Source organism: Elgaria multicarinata, chromosome 7 (genome assembly GCF_023053635.1).
Source record: "Elgaria multicarinata webbii isolate HBS135686 ecotype San Diego chromosome 7, rElgMul1.1.pri, whole genome shotgun sequence".
NCBI lineage: Eukaryota > Metazoa > Chordata > Lepidosauria > Squamata > Anguidae > Elgaria > Elgaria multicarinata.
The window spans coordinates 3408930-3424906 of NC_086177.1; the positions used below are offsets into that span (position 1 = coordinate 3408930).

General features: G+C 40.8%; 3 protein-coding genes across 4 annotated transcripts in view; 1 reads left to right on the forward strand and 2 right to left on the reverse strand.

Moving 5' to 3' along the window:
* LOC134401298 (protocadherin alpha-3-like) overlaps positions 1-15977 on the reverse strand; it is a 248332-nt gene that overhangs the window by 189911 nt on the left and 42444 nt on the right. The gene's annotated exons all lie outside the window — the stretch shown is intronic.
* LOC134401301 (histidine--tRNA ligase, cytoplasmic-like) overlaps positions 1-15977 on the forward strand; it is a 380518-nt gene that overhangs the window by 169355 nt on the left and 195186 nt on the right. The gene's annotated exons all lie outside the window — the stretch shown is intronic.
* LOC134401223 (protocadherin alpha-10-like) lies at positions 324-14994 on the reverse strand. The gene is given in 4 exon segments (XM_063129975.1): positions 324-536; positions 7586-9885; positions 9888-9926; positions 14958-14994. Coding segments are annotated over 4 exon segments (2589 nt in total).

Consider the following 15977-nt stretch of genomic DNA (forward strand, 5'->3'; position numbering starts at 1 on the left):
GCTGGTATATTTCTATTCTATCCCCTGATAAACTTCCCCGTAAATGTGAAATTTACCTCGTTGTGAACTTAAGTACTTTAATTCAGTTAAGGCCCTACTTCATGTGCTTTAGAGCACAATCCTATCTGGATAGTAGCCAATGTGTGAAATCAGAGGCTGCTGGCTATCCTACACGGGGCGCCTGGATCACAAAGGGGATCCTCCGTGCTCCAGCTGCTCTGCATTTTGCCTAGACAGTGATTTCGCCCATCTAGCCATGGCTTCGGATAGGGGGAGGGAAGGAACCTGGAGACCTGATAGGAAGCTGCATAAAGCAGCCTCTATTATCTCCCCACCCTCAGAACAGCCTCCTTTTTGCCCTCGCTGTGCTTTGTTTCTGAGCACGATGATGTGGCTGGCATGAAGAGAACCGTGCCCTCTATGAGGTCATCCCCGATGCTGTCCAGAAATAGAATTGCTCTCTCCAATATTTTTTCCAGTTTCTCATCATGCTGTTCTAAAGTCATACCCCAAATTAAGTTGTTGCTCTCCACTACCTCTCAAAAAGATGCATTCAGTTAGTTTTTACATTAAATTCAGCCTCTAAATCCACCCTAACCATTTTTCCTATCTTAATCTCCAATAAAATAACCAGGAAAGGGACAATCAATCCAGTTATATAAGCAATTTTACCCCAGAAAGTAAGTTTTGGACAATTCAACCAGACATACAAAAAGATTTCAAATCTTTATTATTTCCATTTCTATAAATCTTACTAAAACGATAATGTATCAGGTACCACTATAAAAGTAACTTACAATGATTATCCTACTCAACGCTGATCCAGTCAAATGCTAGGCATCCTCAGCGGCTCTTTGCGTCCTTCAATTCTCTTCTGAAGCCTAATCCGCCATCTCTCCCCGCCTCTCTGTCGGCTAATAACTTTGCCTCTTTTTTCAATGCTAAAATCCAAACTATCCGCTCTGATATGGCCAGCTCTGCTCCTCTTCCAGTTCCTGTTCCTCATCTGTCAGCTCCTCCTGCAAATTTCTCTGCGTTTCCTTCGGTCTCTGCGGATGAACTGTCTACAATACTGCGCTCTTCGAAGCCTTCCACTTGTTCTCGTGATCCGATTCCTTCTCGCGTCTTTATTAATCTTATTCCTGCTATCCTCCCTTCCTTGCTACATATTATTAATCTTTCTCTGTCCTCTGGTTCATTTCCTTCTGCTTTAAACATGCTACAGTCTCTCCCATTCTCAAGAAACCTACTCTTGATAGGCTATCTCTGTCTAACTACCGACCTGTCTCTTTGTTGCCGTTTGTTTCAAAGATCCTGGAGCGTGCGGTCTACTCTCGCTGTCTTGACTTTCTTTCTAGTAACTCTGCTTTGGATCCATTTCAATCTGGATTCCGTCCTCTGCATTCCACCGAAACAGCCCTTACTAAGATCACCAATGATCTCCTTACTGCCAAGTCTAAAGGCCATTATTCCGTTCTTATTCTCCTTGATCTAACTGCAGCCTTTGACACGGTTGATCATGATCTTCTCTTAGATTCCCTTCATGACCTTGGATTTTGTGGCTCTGTCTATAACTGGTTTGCCTCCTATCTAGCGGGTCGTTCTTTCAGCGTGTTGACTAATGGCAGCTCGTCTTCCTCCTTTCCCCTTTCAGTAGGGGTTCCGCAAGGCTCGGTGCTTGGCCCGTTGTTGTTTTCCTTATACATGTTGCCCTTGGGCAAGCTTATTCAATCTCATGGCCTCCAATATCATCTGTACGCCGATGATACACAACTATATCTGTCATCTCCGGAACTTTCTCCTGATGTTCACGATCGTATCTCGGCATGTCTTTCAGATATCTCAGCTTGGCTGCTTCATCGTCGCTTGAAGCTTAACATGGCAAAGACTGAATTGCTTGTTTTTCCTCCTAAACCTTCTCCTCATCTCTCATTCTCTCTTACTGTCAATGATGTTACGCTTACTCCGGTCAAGGAAGCTCGTAGCCTTGGCTTTATCTTCGACTCCTCGCTCTCCTTTATTCCTCATATTGAGGCAGTAGCTAAATCTTGTCGATTTTTCCTGTATAATATTGCCAGGATTCGATCATTTTTGTCTGTCTCTTCTGCCAAGACGCTTGTTCATGCACTGGTTATTTCACGGTTGGACTACTGCAACCTTCTTCTCTCTGGCCTTCCTTCTTCTCACATCAGTCCGTTGGTTTCTGTTCACCACTCTGCCGCAAAGATCATCTTCTTAGCTCGCCGCTCCGACCATGTTACTCCGCTTCTGAAATCTCTTCATTGGCTTCCAATTCACTTCAGAATCCAATATAAACTTCTCCTGTTAACCTTCAAAGCTTTTCACGGTCTAGCTCCTTCCTATCTCTCCTCTCTCATCTCACACTATTGCCCCACTCGTGCTCTTCGCTCCTCTGATGCCATGTTTCTCGCCTGCCCAAGGGCCTCTACTTCCCTTGCTCGGCTTCGTCCATTTTCGTCTGCTGCCCCTTACGCCTGGAACGCTCTTCCAGAACATTTGAGAACTACAAGTTCAACCGCAGCTTTTAAAGCTCAACTAAAAACTTTTCTTTTTCCTAAAGCTTTTAAAACTTGATGTTGTGCAGACTTCTACGGTTACTTTCTACTGTTAGTTTTTCCCTACCCTGTGCCTGCTTACCCTACCCTGTACCTGTTTGCATTCTCTTCCCCTCCTTATTGTTTTACTATGATTTTATTAGATTGTAAGCCTATGCGGCAGGGTCTTGCTATTTACTGTTTTACTCTGTACAGCACCATGTACATTGATGGTGCTATATAAATAAATAAATAATAATAATAATAATAATAATAATAATAATAATAATAATAATCCTTTATAGTACAAGGGAAATATGCAGGACCTTTCAAAATAGTCTGCAATTAATATTGTCAGCATTTTTCTAAACTGACCTTAAAAGGATTCCCTCTTGCGTTTTCTAAGGCCAATGAAATCTGGTAAATTTGCATTTTCACAGGCCACTCATCAAATATTCGCTCTCATCAAATTTCATAGTTTTCAAGACCACCAAATTAACATTATAAGGGGGTAGTCATGCAGGATTGCTGAAACAGATTTATATTTTTCTTTATCTATAGATGCTCATGAGGTATAGTAAAATTCAGTTTTGGTCTTTAAGATGTCACACTTCCACCTTTAATGTGTTTATCCATTGATAAATAGTATCTACACAAAAAGCATAATAATAGAAATAATGTTGAGAATCCTCCTTTTATATAGCTTGTGTATTGGTATCATTAGATTTCTTGCTAATTTCCTTAATATTTTTTGCCAGTTTCTAAACGTTTCCAAAGTTTTATAGGTGGAAATCTTCAGAAATAAACACCAATCTACTCAAGCAGCAAACTTGACTCAAATTAGACCACAACATTTTACAACATTATTTTAAATATTTCTTTAGTCAACGATATCCAGCAATTCACTTTTTCCTTATAACCCCATATCCAGGAAATTTACGATAGTGCTATATGTAATACAAGACTTCCAGAACTGTTGAATTTCTTAAAAGTGCATTGGATCAAGTGCATATAGAGAATTTTTAAATGTTTGTTGACTCGTTGTAATCCCCGTAGTTGGGTTAGACCTAAACAAGGCTGTTAATAGTTCTACATAGGTCATAGAGCATACAAAAGGCTACAATGTCTACCTCTTTGCTAAAATGTTAACTCAGCAATTTTGACTATTAATCATTCTTATGGTTATGGGTTTACTACTAATTGACTTAATACAATTCTAAAACATATTCCCAAATTTAAAGTTTTGGAAGGACCAAAATATAATTAAATCTACTCCACTCAGTCAAAAGCCTTTTCAGCATCTATAAGTATACTCCTTTTTAGAATTATTACTATTCAGTAATTGTAAGACACAAGTAGCCTCACCCTGCAATTAGGCAAAGTGAGGCTGCTATGCCGGGCAGCAGATTTGTGGTGTCATGAAAAGACATCAAATCGTTAGATATTTAATTTGTTGTTGCTGTTGTAGTAGTAGTGTTACTGCTGTGGCTGGGAAAAGCTGCTTGAAGGATTTTCTCCCTTGTGTTTCAAAATAACTTGGCTGGCTTTGGGTACTGTGCACCTTGACTTGGGTGGGAGAGATGTGATTTGCTGCACTGCCTCAGACAGCAAAATGTCTTGAGTCAGCCCTAGTAGTTGTTGAGCATAATCAGAAAATACCCTGCCCTGCAGTATAGCAAATGTGATTATGGTGTGTGTGTGTGTGTGTGTGTGTGTGTGTGTGTGTGTAATTTCTGATCACTTCATTGGTAAAGATAGTTGTAAGGATTTCGAAATCCTGGATTAACAGTGATATTGGTCCATAAGAATCAGCAAATGTTAGAACTTATGTTTCCTTATGTGTTAATGATATAAAGCATTACATTTCGTGTTTTCACAAGCATTCAGTTAGTTAACTGAAATACATAAACAGTATGTAAAGAAATTGGACCCAGACTGGCCATTCCAGACTGGCCATTGAGATGAAAAAAATGGGAAATGGGGGAGGGGGATAGAAAGGAGTGTCTGGATACTTGAACAGAGAGCACTCTACACTGCAACATTTTGTTGCAGGTCCCACTTGTACATCAGTTATACAAGAAACCAAAAGATGTTTCCATTCAATCTTATCAATCACCTTCTCTCTATCTACAAGCTCTAGTACTGCTGGTATCTTGTTTTCAGAGGTTTATTACATTGATCATTTTTCTTATCCTTTCTTTGAACTGTCATCTGTTTAAAAATCTCACATAAGCTCAGTGTATATTCTTCTTACATACTCCCCAAGAACCTCATTTCACATCTTACCTATCTGCTAACGTAATAGTCAGAAGTGAAATTAATCTAGAAGTATTTTCCCTTCAATATTTATATTTATATAAGCTATGCAATGAGTGAATGCTTAGTTTCTGTCCATGTCTGACAGATTCACTTTTGCCTTAGACAATAATTAAATAATTCTGCAATTTTTGGAAGTGTATTTAGGACTATATAGAAAGTAAATCTTTCAGGAAAGTGAAGCATTAAACAATTAAATTTGGCAATAAAAATGGGTTTTTTTGTCCAAAGTAAGCAGAAATTGAAAATCACAAGCACAGAGTTTAGACTTTGAAAATGAAATGACACGTATGTGCTATAAATTTAGACTACAGTATGCTCACTACAGAATATTTCCCCTATGTCTATAGAATACACTAATGCAAAACACAGCAGCAATTGTTCATCTACAGTAATCTTAGCCTAGGGGCATTTCCATCTAAATCCCATAGAAATTGGGATTTCTGGATGCACTTTTTTGAGCAGATATTTATAACATTATATAACTAGACAAGACATCAGTTAACTGAAGTTCCATTCAAAGCAACAGTCGGGAAACCTTTTCTCATCTGGGGGTCAGACTGTTCACCTGGATCAATCCAGTAGGTCAGACGAAGTCATGGGATGGAACCCACCTTGAAGCTAGTGGTGTCTGATGGCCATTGTGTTTGTAGGGGCAGAGGCAGAACCAAGGCAGAAGCAGAGGCACAATTGGATTCCCCACCCACTCCCAGGCAGAGATGCAATATAATATTTAATTTATTCAGATAGATTTTAATTCCCCACCCACTTCCTCCCAGGCAGAGGTACAATATAATACTAAACCAAACAAATGCATCTTAAATAAAATAGATAAAATTAAAACAGAATAGGCCACACAGAGAAAGGGTTCTTTCCTATCCATCCAGTCTGCTGCTGCCTCTGCCTCCTCTCCCTTGATGCTGCTCTGGGAGTGGGGGAGAACTGAGCTGCATTTGTGTTCTTCCACTACAGGAAGAGCTTTTGATCTTGTTAATGGAAGGGGGCATTTTCACCAATCCACCCTCCCCCTGTGCCCCCAATCTGTTGCAGAACACCCAATTGACATCCTGGAACATCATGAGAAGCAGTGAGGGGGGTCTGCAATGAATTATTATTATTATTATTATTATTATTATTATTATTATTATTTATATAGCACCATCAATGTACATGGTGCTGTACAGAGTAAAACAGTAAATAGCAAGACCCTGCCGCATAGGCTTACATTCTAATAAAATCATAATAAACAATAAGGAGGGGAAGAGAATGCACCAAACAGGCACAGGGTAGGGTAAAACTAACAGTATAAAGTCAGAGCAAAATCAAGTTTTAAAAGCTTTAGGAAAAAGAAAAGTTTTTAGCTGAGCTTTAAAAGCTGCGATTGAACTTGTAGTTCTCAAATGTTCTGGAAGAACGTTCCAGGCGTAAGGGGCAACAGAAGAAAATGGACGAAGCTGAGCAAGGGAAGTAGAGACCCTTGGGCAGGTGAGAAACATGGCATCAGAGGAGCAAAGAGCACGAGCGGGGCAATAGTGTGAGAGGAGAGAGGAGAGATAGGAAGGAGCTAGACAGTGAAAAGCTTTGTAGGTCAACAGGAGAAGTTTATATTGGATTCTGAAGTGAATTGGAATGAAGAGGGGGAATTGGCAAAAATCACCTCTGCTAAATCAGGACCCCTTCCATTCACAGAGTACAACCAGGATCATCAATTCACCTCTTCTTTTTCACTGCAAAAGTTTAAATATCTTGACATTTACATACCCAAAGGAACCTCCTTTGAGTATGTCTGTTAAGTATATTCTTTGGGCAGCCCTTCATTCTCAAATAAGAATAGTAGACTGTCCTCCCTTCTCCCTACAATATTCTCACTATAGATAAACAAAACAAAGATAATGAGTATATATTTCAACACTACTCTACCTGCTTTAAGTCTGTAAATGAAGGCAAGCAATTCAAGAAAGGAGGAAGACACTGCAAATATCCTTTTAAATTGCAGGACCAAGGTTGAGGAACTACCTGCCTTGAGTTTTTATAGCCTTCTGCTGCAATTTTAAAATTGGGTTGCATCCAGTGGTGTCATTCTGCATTGCAAAAACCATTTCACAAGCTGTTCCACAAGCCATTGCACAAGCTATTGTACTGATTATTGCACAACGGCATTGCATTTCATTATTTATTTATTTAAAACATTTCTTAGCTGCCTTTCAGGCCAGAGGCCCTCACAAGGCGGCTTACAACAATAAACTATAGTAAGACTTCATTGTGGTAGTGTTTACTTGTGATAGTTACGATAGTTGTTCTATTGGTTGCCCAAATGTTAGTGGAACAGCAACAGTTTCTTGTAGTTTTTCCACTAGCATAATGTTGGATACAACCCATTGTTTTGTTTTATTAAGCTTTTTGCCTTGCTTGAGTTGTTTGTTCCTGTGTGTGTTTTTCCCCTGCATTTTTATTTGAAAGGCTGGTTTTCTGCTGTACTGCACTCACCAGTTTATTTTGTTTTATTGTTTTATAATGTAATGTTTTATGTTTTTAACCTTGTTAGCATATAGGTCTATAGGCAGAAAAGCATCCTACAAATATTAATATGAATACATTTATGTGCAGAACTGTCAAGCCTCGTAACATTTGATAGTTGCCAATGCTTTAGCGTTTTCATAACAAAAAGAACAGAAAGTCAATTTCAAGGATCATAAGGATCCCATATAACTCACCTCTTCAGATGAATTTGAAAGCAGCTCCTTTGCATTCCCCGCATCCCCATTCATTGCAAATACAGGAACATTGGGACTGAAAACCATGAGGTCACTTTTGGCACCAGGTTCCCCGCTCACTCCTGCCAAGATGTGGCTGTGGCGATTTGAATAGGACCAGCTGCCCACTTCACTTGCACACACCAGTGTGGCTGTGCCAGGACCGTATACCATGGCTTCCTTGCTCTGGCAATGGCATCTCAGGGCGATGTATGCAATGATCACCAGCAGGAACAAGCTAGACACTGAGCAGATTGCAATGATTAGGTAGACATTGACATTGTCCACCTGGGGCTCTGGGCGTCCTCCCATCCTGACAAAGTAGGCATCAGCCTGAACAGCTTGAGTGCTTGCAACAAGTGACACGCTCAATGTGGCTGTGGTGGACAGAACAGGCTTGCCGTGGTCCTTTACCAGCACCAGCAGACTCTGGCTGTTACCACCATTCTCTGCCTCATCCAAGGCATTTGTAGTGCTGATCTCACCAGTATAAAGCCCTACTCGCCAGGGGCCATTGCTTGGCTCGTGCAGCTCATAGCGCAGCCATGCGTTGTAGCCTGAATCAGCATCCAGTGCATGGATCTTTCCCACCACATGTCCAGCTCCTATGGGGACCACCAGCAGGACAGGAGCCTCTACTTGTTCAGATACTAAAGGTGCATTGTCATTCTCATCCACCACAAAGATTTGCACCGTCACGTTGCCGCACAAGGAGGGCAGCCCGGCATCCTTGGCCCTCACTTGGAACTCCAGTAGCTTCAACTCCTCATAATCGAAGGGCTGTAAGGCATAGAGCTTCCCGCTCTCTGAGTGCACTGAGATGTAGCTTGACAGGGGCCAAAGCGTCTCATCCAGCCAGTAGCTGATCAAGCTGTTCTCAGCCACATCTGGGTCTGAGGCAGATAATGTAAAAATGTGAGCACCTGGCGGGTTATTTTCCTTCACAAAGACTATGTAGGAAGGCTGAGCAAAAGCAGGTGCATTGTCATTGATGTCACCAATGGGCACTAGCAAGGTACTGCTAGCTGATAGTGAAGGTGTTCCTTCATCCCAAACCATCACCACTAGCACATATTCTGCCACCCGCTCTCGATCCAAGGGCTCCTCCAGCACCATTGAGTAGTAATTCTTGAAGGTGGACACCAGCTTGAAGGGAAGCCCAGGAGGCCACAGGGAGCAGCTCACTTGCCCATTGGCTCCAGAGTCCCTGTCTGAGACACTGATCAAAGCCACCATCATACCTTGAAGGGAGTCCTCTGGCACTGGCACTGACAGGGACTTCAATGACAGGTGAGGGGCATTGTCATTCATGTCAAGAAGCTCTATCACAACTTTGCAATGTCCAGCCAGAGGAGGGTTGCCTTTATCTTCTGCTACAACCTGAATTTCCCACAAGTTAATATCTTCATAATCTAATGGCCCTATAACCTTTATTTCACCAGTGCTTTCACTTATTTTGAAGACTTGTTTAACTTTGGAAGGCACAAGGCTGCTAAAGGAATAAGAAATGTCTTTCGAAATTCCTTCATCCATGTCTGTGGCATTGAGTATAAGTATTAGTGTCCCATTAACTGGATTCTCTGGTAGTTTGACTTTGTAGACGGATTGATTGAATAATGGTGCATTATCATTTACATCCAACACATTTATCACCAGCTGGACTGTTCCTGTGAGCTCTGGTTTGCCCCCGTCTGTGGCCGTCAGTAATAAATGATGCACAGAGATAGCTTCCCTGTCTAACAGTTTCTTTAATTCAAGTCCGGCAGATTTTGTTTGGTCTTCGTTTGTTACTACATTGAGCCTGAAATGATCATTTGGATTGATCTTGTAAGTTAACAGAGCATTAGTGCCAATATCTGCATCAGAAGCACTGTCTAGTGGGAAAAGAGAATTTAGCCATCTCGATTCTGCAATAAACAATGTTTGTTCAGTGACAGAGAAAACAGGAGCATTGTCATTTATGTCTACAATCTCCACTTCCACATGGAAAACCTGCAGTGGTTTATCCACAATCACCTCCAGGTGAATCGAACACAAAGGACTCCTGGCACACAGCTCCTCCCTATCTATCTGGGAATTCACAAACAAAATCCCGTTTTGCAAATTTACCCTGAAATAGTCCCCATGACCTTGGTATTCCATCCGGAACAGCCTTGGAACCAGCTCACTCACCTCCAGCCCCAGGTCTTGGGCAATGCGGCCCACGAAGGTGCCATGTTTGGATTCCTCCGGCACAGAATAATGGAGCTGGCCGCTCCCCAGCTCCCAGGCTGTGTGGAGGAGAACCAGTTGCAGCAGCAGTCTTCTTATCAAGGAATCTATCCACATAATAACGATGGAGATCGGAGATTAGGATACCTCTAAATGTTTGTTTTAAGGGTAGCTAATATGGGTGGTCTTGGGTGGAGTAGCCTCATCGATATAAATCTCTCTGTATCTTGTAGTTGCATCTGCATGTCTTTTGACGTTTTCTTCCAAATGCTTTTTTAAAGAGGGAGAGCAGAATTTTGAGGTTTCCAAGATTACTTATGCAATTGCGACACCTTGTGACTGACTATATAAAGTACAGAAAAAACCAAACTTCCTCATTTTGCCTGCTGATTAAATGCTTGATTTGGCTATTTTTTAGGGCTAAAAAGGTTGTCACACTCCCCTAACCTGGAGTCTATATATGTTGGACTACAACTCATACCATCCCCATCAGCATGGATATTGGCCACATGGGCTGGGGATGATAGGAGTCGTGCTCCAACACATCTGGAGAACATCAAGTTGAGGAACGCTATTTCAGGGGTATCTGTTCTTATCAATGACAAACTTTATACAAATGGAAGACTTCAAGGTTCTACAGGAAAATATTCATTCTGCCTTCATAGATTTTACATAGTGTTGATTTTCCTCTTAATCTTCAGTGTTATCAAAGTGTTCAATAACTTCCCCAACTGATTGTGGCAGAATCAAACATGACTCTCCGATTCACACAGGGTTTGTTTTATTCCCACTTACATACAGACCATCACTTCCTTGGAAATGAGATGCTGGCCATTAGAAAAGCTTTAGTTTTTATTGATAACAGAAACAGGTAAAACAGGGACTTATTAGCGTATTAGGAAAATTAGCAAAGTCATCTATTTGATGAAAAAGAATCTCATTGCACATATCTCTTTTCTGTGTGAATTGTATATCTCTTTTCCTTATGAACTCAGCCTTCAGGATTAGAAGTCTGTGATCTGTTTCTTCTTGATAACAAATTACTGATCATGACTGTCTTTTTCTTCCTTTCAAGTATACACTGTTTTTACACAGAGCTCCATTATGATTTCACAGTCATAGTTCCACACAGACTCCATTTTGAATTTCTCTCACATGATATTTCACAATTTTTTGTTTTATCCATTAAATTTTATGAAGGTTTTCTGATTAGCCAGTAATTTGGAAGAGGCTGTGACATCTTTTAAGAAATCAACTTGCTTCTGACAGGTGTTTCTTTGCCATGTTCCTTTCCTTTGATAATGTAGATTGCCATTCGAAAAAGTCAATTACACAGGAGTAAAGTCAAGGGGACCTTTTTCAGCCCGAGGGCCAAATTCAGTATTGGAATCCCATTCCAGTGGTAGGTGGTGCCAGGAGCAAAAAAGGTGAGCTCAAATTGCCAAAAATACTGGCATATTTTATCTTAGAGCTCTTGCTACCAATAAATAAGACTTAGGAGAGGTTTATCAAGGTAGAAGGTGGGGGAATGTGCAAAAGCTGGAAAACCACCAAATGATTGGAGGTCAGAGAAAGGGGGTGTGGCCATCTAGGGAACCCTGGAAGGCTGGACCGGGTTTGGCACACGGATCTGAGGTTCTGCACCCTGACTAAAAGTCTTCATCTTAAAAGCCAGTGTACTGTCATGCTAGGACTGAGAAGACCTGGGTTGAAATACCCACCTAGCCATGAAGCTTTCATTGAGTGACTTTGGACGAGGTTGTTGTGAAGATAAAATGGTTGGGAACACTTAAGCTTCCATGAACACTTTGGAGGAAGGGTGGGATACAAGTTTAATAATTAAATACGTTTGGGGATTAAGGAGCTGCCATAGTTTAGACTATATGGATATTTTACTGTGTGGTAGCCCAGACCACATTTCCACATCATGAGAATGTTTTGCTGGACTACTCTGCTGATGTCAGGGAAAGTGACATCAGTGCGTCAAGTAAAGTTTGTAGATTGCACCTTGAGCCTATTATCTTTTTCTTTTCTTTTTTGTAGAAGTTATAATTTTCTTCCAATATAATTTTGTAATTTCATACTTCCTCCATATTCAAAGAAAAATAGCAATCGGCTAATGACATTTCCAGGAGGTAAATATATTCTTTTGATATTCAGGTTTGTAGGCATTATATATCACTTTATATGAGACTATCTTCAAATGTCAGCAATTAAAATAGATAAATAAATTTAAATTCAGGCCCAAAGTATGCATGACAATAGCCAGAGGAAAAGCACTTGCCTGTATTAACTTTCTGTGCAATCCATTCATGGAAGATGAGCCCATTCACATGTACAGTTAGCAAACTACTTGTGTGTTAATGCAACTTGAAAATGGGCTGTAAATTAGTAAAGCATTTTACTAATTACCACTGATGTCTATTTTGTCTGCTCTTTTTACCAATTTTTAATTGATAAGTAAAGCTCTACATTTTCTGCCCATTTTTACTTATACCATTGTTGTGGCTTAGGTCAGGAATCCCCAACCATCTGAGAATTTGATAAACTGCTGTGGGCACCACCACAAAATGACTCCCACAGAGGATATTTCTCTTTAGTAATGGCTGCCATGGGGGTTAGCTAGCAAAGGTAGGCTAAAGAAGTGAGACGGGAGAAATAGTGAGGCTAGAGGCTGAAGGTGGGTGGGGAAGAATCAGCAAGGCAAAAAGAGAAAGACTACAGGCCGGGAGCGAGGAGAGGGGGACAAAAATAGTGAGGCTAGAATAGGAAAGAAAACTGCCCTAACAATTTCCAATAGATGTGGCAAACCCAGAATGAACACTGACTCGTGTGTATTATTCCGTTATTGTTGTTAGAATCATAGAATAGCAGAGTTGGAAGGGGCCTATAAAGGCATCGAGTCCAACCCCCTGCTCAGTGCAGGAATCCACCCTAAAGCATCCCTGACTGGTGCTTGTCCAGCTGCCTCTTGAAGGCCTCTAGTGTGGGAGAGCCCACAACCTCCCTAGGGAACTGATTCCATTGTCGCACTGCTCTAACAGGAAGTTTTTCCTGATGTCCAGCCGGAATCTGGCTTCCTGTAACTTGAGCCCGTTATTCCGTGTCCTGCACTCTGGGAGGATCGAGAAGAGATCCTGGCCCTCCTCTGGGTGACAACCTTTTAAGTATTTGAAGAGTGCTCTCATGTCTCCCCTCAATCTTCTCTTCTCCAGGCTAAACATGCCCAGTTCGTTCAGTCTCTCTTCATAGGGCTTTGTTTCCAGACCCCTGATCATCCTGGTTGCCCTCCTCTGAACACGCTCGAGCTTGTCTGCGTCCTTCTTGAATTGTGGAACCCAGAACTGGATGCAATACTCTAGATGAGGTCTTCCCAGGGCCGAATAGAGAGAAACCAGTACCTCATGCGATTTAGAAGCTATACTTCTATTAATGCAGCCCAAAATAGCATTTGCCTTTCTTACAGCCATGTTGCACTGTTGGCTCATATTCAGCTTGTGATCTACAACAATTCCAAGATCCTTCTCGTTTGTCGTATTGCTGAGCCAAGTATCCCCCATCTTGTAACTGTGCATTTGGTTGTTGCTTTTTACTCAAAAAGCAGCAGTGAAGGTTGCAATCTCGAACTGAGGAGCAGTAAGGATGGAAGGGGTCACCTCATCATTTCTCTTTGGGCCTTTCCCCCTACTTAATTCCCTCCCCACTGTTTTTTACCCCACATGGGAACAGATAGGGGTACCCAGATCTTTTTCCCTGTTGATAAAAACTCAGCTGGTATGTAGAGGAACAATGCTCAGTAGAAAAACAGTCAGAGGTGAAATGGTTAAGCATACACTTTCTCCCCTCCTCGACCTCCACTCAAGATTGTACCCTCTATGGCTCATATTAGTTACAAAAATTATTTGGGAAGGGGGAATACATGTGACTGGGTTTTTTAACTAGGCATTACACAAGAGATTCATCAAAATCTCCTATCAGTTTCCCATCAGTCTTCTAACCTGGCTGAAGCTTTTCTTAATATCACAATTAAAATAAACTTGCAAAAACTTGGAGGGGATAATTATATGATGATTGACTTGAATGGGAGTCAGAGCTGAATTAATGCATGCTGTACAGTAAGCCATATCAAGATTCAGAGGCCTTATACCATAGAAATAAAAAGTGTATTACATTATAACAGGAAAGGTAGTGAACAGGTCCCACCTAGCATTAGGAGGTGCATGTAGTTAAACAGTGTTAGATAGCCTTCTCTGAATAAGTGTTGTTTTGTATTGTATTGATTATTTATATATCTCCATCTCCCTGACACTCCACTCTGTAGGCAAGGTGTACTCTGTACCTAGTGCATAGGAGAGAGCTGATACTCCTGACGGTTGCTTCTCTGGAGATAAAAATGCTTTCAATAATATCCATTTCTCAAAAGCAATATCACAAATTGTATTACATTCTACATCAGTGTTTAAATATTTTCCCCATCTCAGATTCTTCCAAGAGGCACTCAAAATAGCCATTCTAGTCTATCAAAGGCATTCTGATGATTAAGTAGCATCAAAATGATTGGCACACTGTTTCTATTTTTGCTTTGAAATAATAATTCTCCCACTATTATCAAATAAGCAACTAGCTTTAATAAATAGCATTTGATCAAGATTAATATGATAAAGAAAGCTACCAAGATTGGACATCTTTATGGACAAAAGGATCCACAAAACAGCAAAGTTTTGTGGCGAATTAATCACTAACACATTTATTCTGGCATAAGCTACCATGCACTACAACACACTTCACCTAGGCAAAACATATTTAGAAAGTATTATTGAGTATGTATTAAATGTTATTGAGAGTTTCAGGTACATATAGTGGTATGGGTGAGGGGGGAAGAATTGTAAATATTGGGATCAGAAGGAAACAAAATGTAGACAGTACTGACAGTGACAATCACGTTATTAACAGTGCCCATTCCCAGAACATCCTAGCACCAGGTAAGCCAATTATCACATGTAGTATGATTTAAAAAATCCATTATCCTGATTCAAACTTCTGGAGATATAATTCACCAAGTGGTTCAATTGTAACTTAGCAGTGTCTCACTGTACTCTCCTATTGAAGTTTCTTTGCTCACCAATGGCCACGTTAAGGGTGGGAGGGTGGTGTTGCATCGTGTCCTGGTTGACCACTGTGTGAATAGAGTGCTGGACTAGATGGACCCTTGGTATAATCCAGCATGTCTCTTCTTATGTTCTTAGGGTCACTAACAGAGTGTCCTGAGAGGCTTTGTTTCTTTTTTAATATTGCTGTTTCTTTTGTCAGAATTGTATCAATTTATTCTTTTCCGTAGAGACTTGTCTGTTTGTTCCATGTAGAATGCTGATGAGCATTGTTGACAGGATAAGCTCTCCTCATGTTTTACGCATGTGAAGGTGACTCCACACGCGATGGTAACCAGGGCCCCATCCCTGACATTGAGTGTATCATTGGGCCTGCGTAGACAATCACACACTGGCTCATACGTCTGCAAGGAGGAAGCCTATGCAAGAGCTGCTGCACATGCATAGCCTTCCACATGATGAGGACTCCCAATTGCATGAGAGTGGCAGTTGCATGGAAGCATACACATGAGCAGTTGTTCATGCATAGGTTCCATCCCTGCAGACATCCATGCCATCGCATGGACGTCTGATGAGCAGGGCCAGTATATACTCAATGCTGGTGGCAGAGTAAGTAGTAGAACTCCACTCCCCATCGTTGCATGGATGCCTCCTCTTGTGAGTAATACACTGAGTGTCTGTACTAATAAGTGAAATGGATGTAAAAATATGGTAAAGTAAGATCTTTTCTTTGAAAATGCATTTTACATAATTCCAAGTAGTGAAAATCTTACATAATTTGATAGATTCATAATAAACTTGAGTGATGGCAGATGAGAGAGTTGAAGATTTATTTATTTTTATAGAATTCTGCTGGTAATCCATCTCAACCATTCAGTGCTTTGATAGAATCTTGTATGCTTGGAGAATTCTATTTAAGTGAGTAATTTTAGGGTTATTTAACCTATTCCGTGTCAACATTTTGCTAGGCTTTATCAACTTTTGAACAGGTGTTAAATAGACGCAACTTGTAAGTAGATAAATACACAGATATC